The sequence below is a fragment of the Trichechus manatus genome, unplaced genomic scaffold (assembly GCF_000243295.1).
Source record: "Trichechus manatus latirostris isolate Lorelei unplaced genomic scaffold, TriManLat1.0 scaffold00208, whole genome shotgun sequence".
NCBI classification, from domain to species: Eukaryota; Metazoa; Chordata; class Mammalia; order Sirenia; family Trichechidae; genus Trichechus; species Trichechus manatus.
In genome coordinates, this window is record NW_004444144.1 from 2,797,798 (window position 1) to 2,813,317 (window position 15,520).

The 15,520-nt window shown below is 46.6% G+C and overlaps 2 protein-coding genes across 2 annotated transcripts in view; one reads left to right on the forward strand and one right to left on the reverse strand.

Moving 5' to 3' along the window:
* TRABD2A (TraB domain containing 2A) overlaps nt 1-7,124 on the forward strand; it is a 90,970-nt gene extending 83,846 nt beyond the window's left edge. The window contains 3 exon segments of the mRNA XM_004388265.2: nt 1,105-1,111; nt 4,175-4,419; nt 6,425-7,124. Coding sequence (XP_004388322.1) covers nt 1,105-1,111; nt 4,175-4,419; nt 6,425-6,635 — 463 coding nt within the window. The 3' untranslated portion in view covers nt 6,636-7,124.
* Nucleotides 7,125-7,470: 346 nt separating this feature from the next.
* DNAH6 (dynein axonemal heavy chain 6) overlaps nt 7,471-15,520 on the reverse strand; it is a 349,864-nt gene continuing 341,814 nt past the window's right edge. Inside the window, exons 76-77 of the mRNA XM_004388248.1 lie at nt 13,550-13,772; nt 7,471-7,754 (exon numbers count right to left, since the gene is read on the reverse strand). Of these exons, the coding sequence (XP_004388305.1) occupies nt 7,651-7,754; nt 13,550-13,772 (327 nt within the window). The 3' untranslated portion in view covers nt 7,471-7,650. The remainder of the gene's footprint in view (nt 7,755-13,549; nt 13,773-15,520) is intronic.

Sequence of the window (15,520 nt, forward strand, 5' to 3'; positions counted from 1 at the left end):
GGTCACACGGCTAACCAGAATCACACGGCTAACCAGAGTCACACGACTAACCAGGTCACACGGCTAACCAGGGTCACACGGCTAACCAGGGTCACACGGCTAACCAGGGTCACACAGCTAATCAGAGTGAGGATCTAAACTACATTGGTTTCCTAGGACTGTTGTAATAAATTACCACAAAGTGGGTGGCTTAACGGAACAGAAAGTTATTCTCTCACAGTTTAGAGGCTAGAAGTCCGAAATCAAAGTCAACAATGTTGATTCCTTCTGAGGGCTCTGAAGGAGAATCTGTTCTATGCCTCCCTCCTAGCTTCTGGTGACGGCTGGCGATCCTTGGTGTTCTTGGGTTGAGATGCACTCCAGTCTCTCCTCCAAGTTCACATGCTGTCTCCCTGTGTCTCTTGTCCTCTTCTTATAAGGACACGAGTCACACTGGATTAGGGCCCACCCTACTCCAGTATGACCTCATGTGAATGGAACTAATTACATCTGCAAAGACGCTATTTCCAAATAAGGTAGCATTCCCAGGTTTAGGATTTGAATATGTCTTTTTGGGAAACACAAATCAACCCATAACCCAAGGTCAGACTCCTCCCACTCCAGAACCTTTCTCTTTCTACCCTTTCTTCTCTGACCCTTTACTTTTCAGCCTCTTCATCTTTGTTCATGCAGTTTCCTATAGGGGTTCGGACATTCACTACTCCCACCTGATTCTTTCTATCAGAAGCTGTGAGATCTGACACAAATGCCACATCCTCCTGGATTGCTCCAGCCTGGGTTCACCCTCTTTTGTGATCCCAAGGAGTTTGATCTGTGCTTCTGCAGTGGCCTCGCATGCTCTCACAAGAGCCTTCAGGCTAGGGGCTATGTCCTATTCAGGGTTGGATGCCCAGCAGTACCTATCCTGGCGCCTGGCACACAGTAGATGTTCCACTGGGCTTGGTTGATGTGTAAATAGTATCATTGCATGACTGCCCCTGTGCATTCATTTATTCAGCCAGTGGGTGGAGGTCTGTCTAGAAGTTTTTAGCGGTGAACTAGCCCACATTCTTTCTAGTTGAAGCCACGAGGGAGGATGAGGTCTCCAGAGGAGCTTCCGTTCAGGGGGAGGGTGAGGGGCAAAGGGCCCAGGTCAGGGGAGATGCTCATAGTGGGAAGGTTGATGAGGAGGACCAAGGCAGCTGTGGAGATATCTGCTTCCTTCCTCCCTCCATGGCAGCCCTGGAAGCATTGAGGGATGATTCTAACTGTATTGAACTTGAACCTGGGGCAGGCTGGTGTGAACCTGGGACAGGTGGACTGTAAATGGTGACTGAGCTTACTCCATGCCCAGGCCCAGCCCCAGGTGTAACCCTGAGTCTTGGGGTGGGCCCATCTTAGGACAGGGAGGGGCAGGAAGGAGGTTGGCAGCCACTACTCTTTAGCTGTCAGCAGGCTGGAAAACACAGGACGTTGCTCCCAGCTGTGAAGCTGCCTTTCCCTGGACAGAGAAGAGGAAGGAGGGGTTTCCTACTGGGCTGATCTGCAGAGGGTTTAGCCAGTCCCTCCCCCGACTCCAGGGATAATGGATACTGTATTAGTTTTCTATTGCTACCCTAACAATTGCCACAAACTTAATGGCTTAAAACAACAAAGATTTATTATCTTACAATTCTGTAGATCAGAAGTCTGACATGGGTCTCACTGAGCTAAAATCAAGTTGTCAGCAGGGCTGTGTTCCCTTTTGGAGTTTCTAGGGGAGAATCTGTTTCCTTGCCTTTTCTGGCTTTTAGAGGCTGCCCACATTCCTTGCTGTCTCAGTCATCTAGTGCTGCTGTAACAGAAATACCACAGTGGATGGCTTTAACAGTCCAGTAAGCTAGACGTCCGAATTCAGGGCACTGGCACCCGGGGAAGGCTTTCTGTCTCTGTTGGTTCTGGAGGAAGGTCCTTATCATCAGTCTTGTTATGGGAGCATCTCAACACGGGAACCTCAGGTCCAAAGGAAGTACTCTGCTCTCAGTGTTGCTTTCTTGGTGGTATGAGGTCCCCATGTCTCTCTGCTTGCTTCTCTCTTTTATATCTCAAAAGAGATTGGCTTAAGACACTATCAAATCTTGTAGATCTCATCAATATAACTGCTACTAAGCCATCTCATTAACATCATAGTGATAGGATTTACAACACACAGGGAAATCACATCATATGACAGAGTGGTAGACAATCATACAATACTGGGAATCATGACCTAGCCAAGTTAACAGATATTTGCGGGGGGACACAATTCAATCCATGACAGTGCTGTTGAGTCAGTTCCCACTCATAGTGACCCTATGCACAACAGAATGAAACACTGCCCAGTTCTGTGCCATCCGCACAGTCGTTGTTATGTTTGAGCCCACTGTTGCAGCCACTGTGTCAATCCATTTTATCAAGGGTCTTCCTCTCTTATGTCAACCCTCTGCTTTACCAAGCATGATATCCTTCTCCAGGGACTTGTCTCTCCTGATAACATGTCCAAAGTATGTGAGATGAAGTCTTGTGATCCTTGCTTGTTCTTCTGGCAGTCCATGGTATAGGGTTCAGAGGAGGGGCTTGTTTTATTCCTTTGATATTTGAGAAATTCCCTTCTTTTATCCTTTTTACCCAACGTGAGTCTTTCTCTTTTTCATTTTTCTTCTTTTATATCTCCTCCTTCCTCACATAGGGCCATGAATGCTAACTGACCTCTCAGGTTCTGTTAGGCTGTGGTCAGAACATGCTTAGTTTCTGCAGGTGGGTGGTTTTTAAAGGCTGAATCAAAACGGAGTAATTGAGGTCTTACATGCGCTGGTCTGCTGCACCCACATCATTGGAGGAGGGAAGCTGGGTGCATGGCACATCCACTGCTCCCCTTCCTCAGGCAGATGGGTGCTCTGGGCCTCTTGCTGCCTTTATCAGGAGACAATGGGATTGACCTCTGGTTGCTGGAATTCTTCCCCCCACTCACATGGAAGGCCCTTGACAAAAGACCTGCTGCAGGAAGAAACTTGGTCTTTCTAATGGCTTATTTCTTCACTGGAGTAGGTGTTTAGGGCCAGAGTCACCCTGAGGGAATTTGTATTGTAAAAAGTTGGTATTTTCCACCAGCTGTGAAAAACATACCTTTCCTCTGGGAAAGTTGGTTTATAGCCAGATGTGGGGTGAGATGGCAAGAAGCCAACCCTGTGAACACTGACAGCCCTTCACTTGGGACAACAGCTAGAGGCTCTTTCCTAGTAGAGCCCTCATAATGATGCAGGAAGGATTAACAGGGTTAAGGGCCACTTAACTGTTCCAAGAGGCCCTAGTGGCTCAATGGTTAAGCATTTGGCTGCTAACAGAAAGGCTGGCAGTTCGAATCCACCAACGGCTTAGCAGGAGAAAGTTCCTGGCAATCTGCTCCCATAAAGATTATAGCATAGGAAACCCTATGGGGCAGTTCTACTCTGTCTTATAGGGCCGCTGTGAGTTGGCATCAACTCAAGAGCACGCAACAACATAACTGTTGTAAGTAAATGGCATTTAAACATTTTTCACCCCTCTTTAAATACCATAACCTTCAGTGACGTTCTACTGACAGTGGTGACCTGTTGTTAGGGAAGGGCAGTAATCATATGCAATTTAAAAAAAAAAAAAACCCTCATATTTCCTCCTCAGGGCTGGGGGATTAGGGGAGAGTATGGTGGGGATGGTGGTGCAGTGTTTAAGAGCTGGGCTGCTAACCAAAAGATCTGCGGTTTGAACCCACCAGCCACTCAACGGAAGAAAGATGTGGCAGTCTGCTTCCATAAAGATTACAGCCTTGGAAACCCTATGGGGCAGTTCTACTCTGTCCTGTAGGGTCGCTATGAGTTGGAATCAACTGGAGGGCAATGGGTTTTGGGGGTTTATGGTGGGGTTATAGAAGGGGAGAAATAAAGGTGTCAAAGTCATCAATTCTCGAGGAGCCTTCAAAAACCAGATAATTCCTGTTTTTTCTGGTCTCGTCCTGAACTTTCCCGTTATCTGTCTTTTGAGAAGTCCTGAACTTTAACCTGGCAGCCAGAAGGTGCCTGGAGATGGACAGATCCTGCTGGTATCCGTGTCTCCCACGGTGCTTGACTGGGGGAGGACGCCATGCTCTGTCACTCTCCACCAAGTACCTCCTCCTCCCCTGCCGGTTTACCGAGAGAAGAGTAAAGCACCCTCCCCGAATCCGGCCCTCTCGGCCATCTTTGCTCCGGAAGTCCCCGCCCCGACACCGCCAGTACCGGAAGCTGGCTCTGAGGCGCCCTTACTGTTGCCGCCACACGCGTCCTCATCCGGAAGTGCCGACCTGCCCATCTAGGCGGAGCGGAAGTTCCGGAAGAAGTGGAGGAGGCTGCTGCGAAGGCAACAGCTCCGGGAGTTCAGTGAGCTGTGGGTCCGCCTGGAGGAGAGGTGAGGAGGGCAGGCTTGGCATTCTGCCCTCACCCCGGGAGTACGTGTGGGAAGCAGCCTCAAGAAGGCTCCTTACACTGCTCCAGGGGGATGGTCAAGGCTTTGGTAGGGATGGGAGCCCCCTCGTGGAGCAGCCTTTCCCTTTCACACGGCAGCGGCAGTTTCTGTCCACTCTGACAGAGATGAATCCAGCTTTCAGGTGGTTGCTTCTAGGCAGGGAGAGGGCAGCAAGTTTAGATGGGCTTGTTAAAAGTAGGGTGAGGCTTTCCAACCTGTTCTCTGCTGCTTTGCAGAACTGGAAGCAACTCCGTAGGAATGGGCTTATTCAGTCCCACGTTTCGGGGAGGTTGGTGACCACAGAATCTCAGAAATGTTTCAGGGTGGATCAGAGGTGAATAAAGAGCCAAGGGTGGTGACCCAGCGTGGATCTGCAGGGCACAGGCTGCTGGAAGAACGCCACCAGTGAGGCCTAGCGTCCAGGATCCAGTTCAATTCAACCCAAATTTATTGAGTCTCTCCTATATGCCTGCTCTTGTGTGGGGTGCTCTGGCTATGGCATGAACGAGACAGCAGGTGGCCCTGCCTTCATGGAGCTCACAGTCTGGATGTGTCTGGAGGAAGCCAGATTTTGAGTCAGTATCCTCAAGGAATGTATAGAATGCTGTGGGAATGTGTGTGTGTGTCTGTTGGGGTTATTTAGAGTGGAAGGTCAAGAAAGGCCGCCCTGAGGAAGTGACCTTTTAGCTGTTACTGAGTAGAAGCCTGGCAAAGTGGAGCCCAATGACTAGAGCTTCTGAGTCCGGATCAGGGGATTCAGGGATCTGGTGCTTGCTTAGGTGCTTACTAAAGCCAAATGAGCCTGGTGGCACAGTGGTGAAGCGCTTGGCTGCTAATCGAAACTTCAGTGGTTTGAACCCAGCAACTACTCCACAGGAGAAAGATGTGGCAGTCTTCCGTAGATTTACAGCCTTGGAAACCCTATGGGGCAATTTTTCTCTGTCCCATACAGTCACTATGAGTCACTATCAAGTCAGTGGCAAAGGGTTGGTTTTGTTTAAATTTCAGATGAATGAGTGAGTGAACAACTGAATAGGCAGAGGAAACTGTGTGAAAGTCTAGTGTGGGAAAACTGTCACATTAAAGAAGCCAAGATTAATTCTGGCTTGAGCCCAGGAAGTGAAGGGGGTTGGGGTAAGATGGGTCCAGATAGGTAAACAGGGAGGAGTGACTGTGAAAGCCATAAGAAGTAGGAAGCCATTGAAAGCTTTGATGATGTGCTGTGTGGTTTACATTTTTAAATGAACAGAACCTGGCAGCCAGATGGTACCTGGCGATGGACAGATCCTGTTGGTATCCGTGTCTCCCACGGTGCCTGACCCAGGGTGGCTCCTCAACCATCTTTCATTGATGATGGAATAGATGGACCTGCGTCGAACTTTGTTAACCTGGGCCATTTTCTTTCAAGGTGGCCATAGGGTTGGGCACTTTAAACCTGAGTGGAGCTAAGCTGCAAGGACCAGGTGAACCTGAGGTCGTGGGCCCCCCAGCTCGTACTGTCTTGACCTGGGATGCTTGCGTGGTGTTCAAACCAGCGCTGAAGTGGGGGAAGGGAGAGAGGCAGAGACCCAAGGAGGGGCCCTCATGGCCTTGTGTGCCTCTGTGTGTGGCCCATGAGGATGGCCCCTGCCTGAGATTGTCCAGAGGTTAATGATAGCAGACTCTGAGTTGGGCCTTCTTACACCAAGGATTTTAATAATCAATGAGCCAAGAACCAAATAGAAGGGGAAGAGCTGGCCAGTCTGCTAGTCTTAGTGCCCTGTATCATTTGGTTTTCTGATAGCAGTGGTAAAGAGGGCCAAAGACACGGGAAGCCTACTGACATACTAACACCCATTCCTGTCTTTAAAGAGAAGAGGTGAAAGGAAGCCGTTTGGGCATCTGGGGGCCTACGAGTATGCAGGGGCTCCTGCTGTGCCCTGAGACTGTCCTTTTCTTTGCCTCCTAGTGCTGTGGTCCCACATCTCCAGGTGCCCATCCTGGACAGGCATATCTCCACTGAGCTGCGGTTCCCTCGCCAGGGGCATTTCCACCATAGCCAGATGGTGGCCAGCCATGCCTGCCTGTCTCTGTGGACTCCTGTGTTCTGGGTGCTGGTGCTGGCTTTGCAGACAGACTCCCCTCCTGTAATGGCTGGGGCAGCCAGGCCACGACCTTGACCCTGGGACTTGACGGACGGCCGTCCTGCGCTCCATACTCTGCCCTGGCCTTGACAGGCCCAACCCAGGAGATTCAGGATAAATGCCATTATTGACTCTTCTCTTCCTAAGGAATCACTTAGGGTATTCAACATGCTGGGGGGAGGTGTACAGTTTTGTAACATAGCTATGAATGAGTTATATGAAAATAATAAAATGTTTTTCTGCGTAGACTTCTTTCCCCCACAATGTGTATGTATCAGGCAAACAACTCTTGGTCACATCCTCTGAGGACTATCACTGCTTCACTCCAGCGCTCTACTCAGCTGCGACTTTGGATCCTTTCATGTGCTGGCCTTGGATCCTGGCCCTTTTCTTTTTTCTGCTGCTCTTCCTCCCTGTAAGTGCCTGGTTGTGGATGCAGGGGAGTCAGCAGGCTGTGGCATCTTTGTTCTGCTCCTGCCTATTCAAAAGCTGGTGAATACTGGGCTCTGACCAGTACTTTGCTTCACGTATAATATGTGAACACATCTCACGAACATGCTGAAGGTGACAGGGTAGATGGATACGTCTTATCAGAGGTGCTGTGCTGGAAAGCTACCAGTTGTTGCTGTCATTGCATCAGCCTCCCACCTACTGGGCTCTCAGCCCAACCTTTTTGGTCTAGAAATGGAAGCATTCAGGCCGAGTGACTGATACGCATACAGGGCCTTTCATGTTCGTGTGAAGAGCCAGGGGCCTGGTGGGTAAGGGGCTGCTGAGTCCTGGCCCTTTGCAGGGCCCCAGCAGGTCACTGACTAGCACATGGAGTGAGGGAGGTGCTAGACCTACTGCTTTCACATCAGAGCTTGGACTACCAGCAGGAAAAAAAAAAACACTTTATTGTAGGTTATATGTGAAATAAAAGCCACTCGTACTGCCCTTTAAGTCAAGTCAGAAGTAGCACTTGTTTTGCTCAGGTATAAATCGTGCAGACTTTTCCCCATCTGGAGAGCTCTCTGGCTTGGTTCTTTGTCAGCACCAAGGAGGCACCTTTTCACTCATTCAGCTGGCAGAGCAAAGCTGATCCCTTGGCAATCCAGTAGTCTTTGGATCGCTTGGAGGGTAAGAGGACGGTCACCACAAAGTTGGTAGAATGACCTAATTAAGGGTACAGGAAAAAAAAAGTCATTATTTAAAGGATAACCCCTGGTAGAAAGAGCACTGTACTGGGAGTCCAGACACCTGGGTTCCAAACATTCCTCATGCGTTTCAGTTTTATGCTCTAAAATGAAGACAACAAATGATCCTTTAGGGCCTGTCCTGCTTAGACTTTGTGTAACTTTATGAGCTTGTTTCACATTCTTTGCAGCCTGGCTTAGGGTTTGCATGATGTTCAGCAACCTGTGGGTGCAGAGTGGCTGCAAACCTGGCTCTGGGAGCACTGGACCAGGACCCAGACCTGAGCTTTCAGTGGGACCCAGGTGCATGCATTTGGTAGGTTGAACATCCACTCATTCACCTATCTGTTTGTCAGTCGTCCGTCCGTCCAGTGTTCCACCCTGCAGTGGCAGGCACTGGGGAACCTGAGATGAATAAGCAGTTACAGGTGTTGTGTCCTCAGCTCTGGGATATCTGATGGAAAAGGTTGCTTTTGAAGCTTCGGTGTGGGCCTGTGTGAGGGGGCCAGGACCAGGGTGAGAAGGAGGTCCTGCCTTCAAGATGGGAGTTGTTATTTCCTGTCCTACACGCACAATATCCTCAATCAGTGTGGACGTTGGGCAAAGTGATGGTGTCTCCCGCTCCCTACCCTCATATGCCATGCCCTGCATGGTAGTGGGCCAGGTGCCCTGGTGATAGCCAGTACTTAAGTGACAGTCCTCCCAGTGCCAGCAGCCCACATGCAAGGGAAAGCAAGCCTGGTCAGTCTTCATATAGAATTACTCGTTTTCTGGGGCCCTGGAATTTAGATCAAGGTCCTAAGCACCTAAGCACCCCCTCACACCCTCCCCTGCCCGCATTCCAGGCAATCAGTGACTGCTGAGGAGTCTGTAGGGCTGCTGAGGCCTCCGCCTCCCAGTCTGGAAAAGCACTTGGCAGAGTTAACTCACTCCTGGCCAGAAAGGAGGAGCCCTGGTGGCCCAGGGTTTAAAGTGCTCAGCTGCTAACAATAAGGTTGGTGGTTCGAACCCACCAGCCACTGTGCAGGAGAAAGGTATGGCAGTCTGCTTCCATAAAGATTTACAGCCTTGGAAACCCAATGGAGGCAGTTCTCTTCTGTCTTGTAGTGTCACTATGAATCAGAATTGACTCCACAGCAGTAGGTTTGGCCAGAAAGGTAATCACCTGCCTTTCAGAATTCTCAGTCTCACATCCACCACTGCTTTCTAGTGGGTTCACTGTGAAGGGCTGCCATGACTCAGCTGTCAGGTAATGACTGTCCTGAGGAGGTGGGCGGTTGGGACTATAGTGTGTGTGGCCCCACATCACATTTGCAGTCCATTTGGACTGAGGTTGAGGGTGGGTTGGGACGTCTGTGCTGGCTGCAAAGCCTGTGGTAAAATCAAGTGTACAGATGCCGCTTCAGCTGGTTAAATGGTTAAAAGGAATTAGGCATGGGCTGCCTAGTGGAAGAGAAGTAGGATGATGAGAGGCAGGCTGCGGGTAGCTGTGTGTGTGTGTGTGTGTGTGTGTCTGTGTCTGTGTCTGTGTCTGTGTGTGTCTGTGTGTAAAAAGGGTGTAGCGATGAAGATTCTGTTTCTGACCTGGAAGGGTTGGCGGTGCTTGGTACAGTAGGTGAGAACCTGGCAGGCAGGGATGGATGGGCCTTGGAACCATCAAGCCAGGTAAAAGGAAAGAATGCTGCCTCCATACAGGCGAGGGCCTGTCACTGGTCCTTGATGACTAGCTCTGAGGAGGGAGGGAGCTGCCGCCCCAGTGAAGGACTTGTAATGATGTGAGAACTGACTGTATCATCATTCCTTACACTGAGACAGCTAACAAGGGACTTGGACTTATATTCAATTAATTTTAAAAACAGTATCCTTCCATACCGTCTAAATTAAAAAAAAGTATTAACTGAGGAATTATAAGAATGCACTGATCCATGATCCAGACTTAACTGTTAAAATTTTGTCATTTTTTTCTTACAGTGGGAATATCAAAACGTTACAGATGAAATCGAAGTTCTTTCTGTCCCCCATCCCCCTCCCGTCCACACACTCCTTCCAGATTATTTTGAACCAAATTCTAGACAACATGTCATTTTATCTGAAAATATTTTAGTATGTATTCCTAAATCTTGGTCGTTAAAAGACATAACCACATATCATATTTTAAAAATAATAACTCCTTAATGTTAACAAATATTTAATCATTGCTCCGATTTCCCTGATTAATATGTGCACGTGTGTGTATGTGCATATCTAAATATTTTTTTCTTTTTAACAGTTTGATTTTTAGGACTTAATTTTTTTTTCTTTTTTTTTTGTTTATTGTACATCAGGTGAAGGCTTACAGAACAAATAGTTTCTCATGAAACAGTAGTACACATATTGTTCTATGACATTGGTTAACAACCCCACAACATGTCAACCCTCTAACTTCTCAACCTTTTCTTTTTTGGTGAAAATACACATAGCCAAGGATACACCATTTCAAAAATTTCTACATGCACAGTTCAGTGACACTGACTACACTCTTCCAATTGTGCTGCTATTCTCACTTAAGATGAAGGCTTACAGAACAAAATAGTTTCTCATTTAACAGTTACTACACATGTTGCCCTATGACAATGGTTAACAATCTCACAACACATCAACAATATCCTTACTCAACCTTGGGTTCCCTATCACCAGCTTCCCTGTCCCCTTCTGCCTTCTGGCCCTTGTCACTGGACTGCTGTACCTCATTAGTCCCATTTGGTTTTACAGGGCTGTCCACTCCCAGGCTGAATGGTGAACCTCGGAGATAACTTCACCACTCAGCTAAAAGGGTGTCTGGGGACATACTCTTGGGGTTTCTCCAGTCTCCTTTAGGCCAGTAAATCTGGTCTTTTTTTTTGTGAGTTAGAATTATGTTCTACATCCTTCTCCAGCTCTGTCCAGAACTCTCTGTTGTGATCTGGTCAGAGCAGTCAGTGGTGGTAGCCGGGCAGCTCTAGCTGTATTGGACTCAGGCCGGTGGAGGCCTTGGTAGCTGTGGACCATTAGTCCTTCAGACTAATCTTTTCCTTGTATCCTGTTCTCTTCATTCTCCCTTGTTCCCAAAGGGATGAGACCAGTGGAGTATCTTAGATGGCTGCTCACAGGCTTTTAAGACCCCAGACACTACTCACCAAGGTAGAATGTAGAACATTGTCTTTATAAATTGTGGTATGCCAATTGAGCTAGATGTTCCCTAAGACCATGGTAGGACTCAATTTTTAGGGATCCAATAAAGCGATGGTTAGATCTAGAGGTGTGATCACATTCAGCCTCAGGCTTTTGGCAAGAATACTTCATAGGTGGTGTGTACTTTCCATCAGAAGGCACCTCAGGTCTGACTGTCTTTCTTTTTAGGATGTTAGCAGCCAGTGGTGATTGTTGCTAGAACCATTATTTCATGAAAAAGAAACAAAACAAAAAAAACTGCTGTCTAGTTGATCTGATTCATAGTGAGTCTATAGGACAGAGAGAACTGCCCCATAGGATTTCCAAGGCTGTAATCTTTACGGAAGCAGACTGTCACATCTTTCTCCTGTGGAGCAGCTGGTGGATTCAAACCACCAAACTTTTGGTTAGCAGCTGAGTGCTTAACTACTGCGTCACCAGGGCTTCTCCATAGAAAAAAAGATTACAGCCTTGAAAACCTTATTGGGCAGTGCTGCTCTGTCCTCCAGGGTCGCTATGAGTTGGAATCAACTTGACAGCAATGGGTTAACCTTTAGGGAAGCAGACTGCTACATTTTTCTCCCGTGGAGTGGCTGGTGAGTTGGAACGACTTCATCACCAGGACTCCAAAAAGCTGCAAGAACTAATAACTGAGTTTAGGAAGGTCTAATTCTAATAAATATTAAAATGTAGTAATGGTTTTGCACTGACACAAATAGATCAAATGCACTGAATACTCACCGTACTAATGTAAGAACTGGACATATTATAGCAGTATCATTTCACATTGGTAGGGAATGGAGAAATATTCCATGAATGGTGTTGGGACAGTTGGTCATACCACTTACAAAAATTGAATCACTGATGGATTCTATAGACTAAACTTTAAAAAAGGAGCTCCGGTGGAGCAGTGGTTAAAAGTGATCGACTGCTAACTGAAAGATTGGCAGTTCGAAACCACCATGGCCTCCGTGGGAGAAAGATGTGGCAGTCTGCTTTGGTAGAGATTTACAAACTTGGAAACACTACGGGGTTGCTATGAGTTGGAAATGACTCAACAGCTGTGGTGGTGGTGGTGGTGGAAACTAAAAATTATTAATCCCTAATGAAATAAAATAAACTTTAAAAATTATTAATCCCTAATGAATACCAGAAAGAGGCTTACCTGTGTTTTACTGACTATGCAAAGGCATTCAGCTGTGCGGATCATAACAAATTATGGATAACATTGGGAAGAATGAGAATTCCAGAACATTTAATTGTGCTCATGGGGAACCTGTACTTAGACCAAGAGGCAGTGACTCCAACAGAACAAGGGGATACTGCATGGTTTAAAGTCAAGAAAAGTGTGCATCAGGGTTGTATCCTTTCACCATATTTAGTCAACCTGTATGCTGAGCAAATAATCTGACAAGCTGGACTATATGAAGAAGAAGGTGGCATCGGGATTGGAGGAAGACTCATTAACAACCTGTGATACACAGATGACACAACCTTGCTTGCTGAAAGTGAAGAGGACTTGAAGCACTTACTGATGGAAGATCAAAGACTACAGCCCTCAGTATGTATTACACCTCAACATAAAGAAATCAAAAATCCTCACAACTGGACCAATAAGCAACATCATCATAAACGGAGAAAACATTGAAGTTGTCGAGGATTAAATTTTGCTTGGATTCACAATCAATGCCCATGGAAGCAGCAGTCAAGAAATCAAATGATGCATTGCATTGGGCAAATCTGCAAAAGTGTTAAAAAGCAAAGATGTCACTTTGAGGACTAAGGTGTACCTGACCTAAGCTGTGGTGCTTTCAATCGCCTCATATGCGTATGAAAGCTGGACAATGAATAAGGAAGACTGAAGAGGAATTGATGCCTTTGAATTATGGTGTTGGCAAAGAATATTGAATATACTATGGATGGACTGCCAGAAAAAACGAACAAGTCTGTCGTGAAAGAAGTACAGCTAGAATGCTTATTAGAAGCAAGGATGATGAGACTTCGTCTTACGTACTTTGGACATGTTATCAGGAGGGACTAGTCCCTAGAAAAAAACATCATGCTTGGTTAGGTAGAGGGTCAGTGAAAAAGAGGAAGACCCTCAATGTGATGGATTGACACACTGGCTGCAACAGTGGGCTTAAGCATAACAACGATTGTGAGGATGGTGCAGGACCTGGCAGTGTTTCATTCTGTTGTACATAGGGTGGCTGTGAGTCAGAACTGACTCGACAGCACCCAACAACAACAACGAAATAAAAAATTTCCGTAATGATTACAGGCAAGAAAACCCTGTGGAGCAGTTCTGCTCTGTCACATGGGGCTACTATGAGCCAAAAGCCAACTCTTGAGGCACCCAACAACAACAGACTAATACGTTATGAACAAGCATTACTTATATAATGTCAATCCACACTCAATATTAAAACAAATAGAATTTAGAACATTTATAAATTTGTACGCTATAGTTGGCTTCATTTTAAGCCTAGTTAATTGGCCCAGATCTCCCTTTGTACATTACAGCTTAGTGTTTGGATTTTCCTTGTGGTCTGGTCATTATTGGTACTAATTTTAGAACATGCTCACCTGTGGTTGAGAGTGTTCCTGCCCGGGCCCCTGTTTTATAAAGTGGGGAGTGGTAAAGTGTTGGGCTCGGCTCGTAATTCTGTTGAGGTTCAAAATGCACCATGGGCAGCATTGGATTCATCTGTCCAGGCAATGCATCTTCTATCACCATCTCCTTATCGTCCCATCGAGAAGCATCCATGAACATCCCATGGACAAGAACGCCGTCTTCAGGAGAGGGCAGCTGAAAGACACCGAGAAGTTTAAAGGTGAGAGGAGGAGAAGGAGATCAACAGTTGGGGGCCATGCTCTGTGCGCACACCCTAATCAGTTAATTCTATAAACCACTCTGTAGATTGCTGGTGCTACTTACATCTCACAGAGGAGGATACTGAGGCTCCGAGGGGTTAAATAATTTGCTTCTCAGTTTGACACCAAATCTCATACCTTTCACATTTCTCCAGGATCTCTCTCGGGGGATACCCCTGGGAAACCCACTTCTGGGCTTCAGACTGTCTGCTGTCATCATGTAAGCTGCTTCTCATGGGAAGCAGCTGGGGTAAAAGGGCTGTAGTTAGCATCAGTTACTCAGCAATGTCTTCCAAGGATCTGGATGCCTTTCTAGATCTAGAAGGTAGATTTTATAGCTTAAACAATATCTGAAGAGTGCCTATGGAAAATTTCTCAGTTTTTTTTTAAATTATGTTTTTTGTTTATTGTAGTAGTTTAAAAGTTTACATTTCAAGTTAGTCTCTTACACAAAAATTTACACATATATTGTTATGTGACCCTAATTGCTCTCCCTATACTGTGACAGCACACTGCTCCTTTCCACCCGATTTCCCGTGTCCATTCAACCAGCTCCTAACCGTCTCTGCCTTCTCATCTCACCTCCAGACAGAAGCTGCCCATTTAATCTCATGTATCTACTTGAGCTAAGAAGCACACTCTTCATGAGTACCATTTTATGTCCCACAGTCCAGTCCAATCTTTATCTGAAGAGTTGGACTTGGAACTTGTTTTAGTCCTAGGCTGACCAAGAATCCAGGGGACATGCTTCCTGGGGTTCCTCCAGTCTCAGTCAGACCATTAAGTCTGGTTTTTTTTTTACTAAAATTTGAGTTCTGCACCCCACCGTTCTCCTGCTCCATCCGGGACTCTCTGTTGTGTTCCCTGTCAGGGTGGTCATTGGTCGTAGCTGGGCACCATCTAGCTCTTCTGGTCTCAGGCTGATGAAGTCTCTGGTTTATGTGGCCCTTTCTCTCTTGGGCTAATACCTTCCTTGTGTCTATGGTGTTCTTCATTCTCCTTTACTCCAGGTGGTTGGGACCAATTGATGCATCTTAGATGGCTGCTCGCTAGCTTTTAAGACCCCAGACACCACTCACCAAAGTAGGATGCAGAACATTTTCTTAATAAACTTTGTTATGTCAGTTGACTTAGATGTCCCCTGAAAGCATGGTACCCAGTCCCCTACCCCTGCTACTCTGTCTTTCGAAGTGTTTGATTGTATTCAGGAAACTTCTGAGCTTTGGTTTAGTCCAGTTGTGCTGACTTGCCCTGTAGTGTGTGCTGTCCTTCCCTTCACCCTAGATAATTCTTGTCTACTATCTAGTTAGTGAATGACCCTCACCCTCCCTCCCCACCCTCGTAACCGTCAAAGAATGTTTTCTTCTGTGTTTAAACCTTTTCTTGAATTCTTATGATAGTGGTCTTATACAATATTTGTTTTTCTGTGCCTGACTGAATTCACTCAGCATAATGCCCTCCAGATTCCTCCATGTTATAAGATGTTTAATGGCTTCATCATTGTTCTTTATCGTTGTGTAGTATTCCATTGTGTGGATATACCATAATCTGTTTATCCATTTGTCCGTTGATGGGCATTTAGGTGGTTTCCATCTTTTTGCTATTGTGAACAGTGCTGCAGTGAACATGGGTGTGTGTGTATCTATTCGTGTGATGGCTCTTATTTCTCTAGGATATATTCCA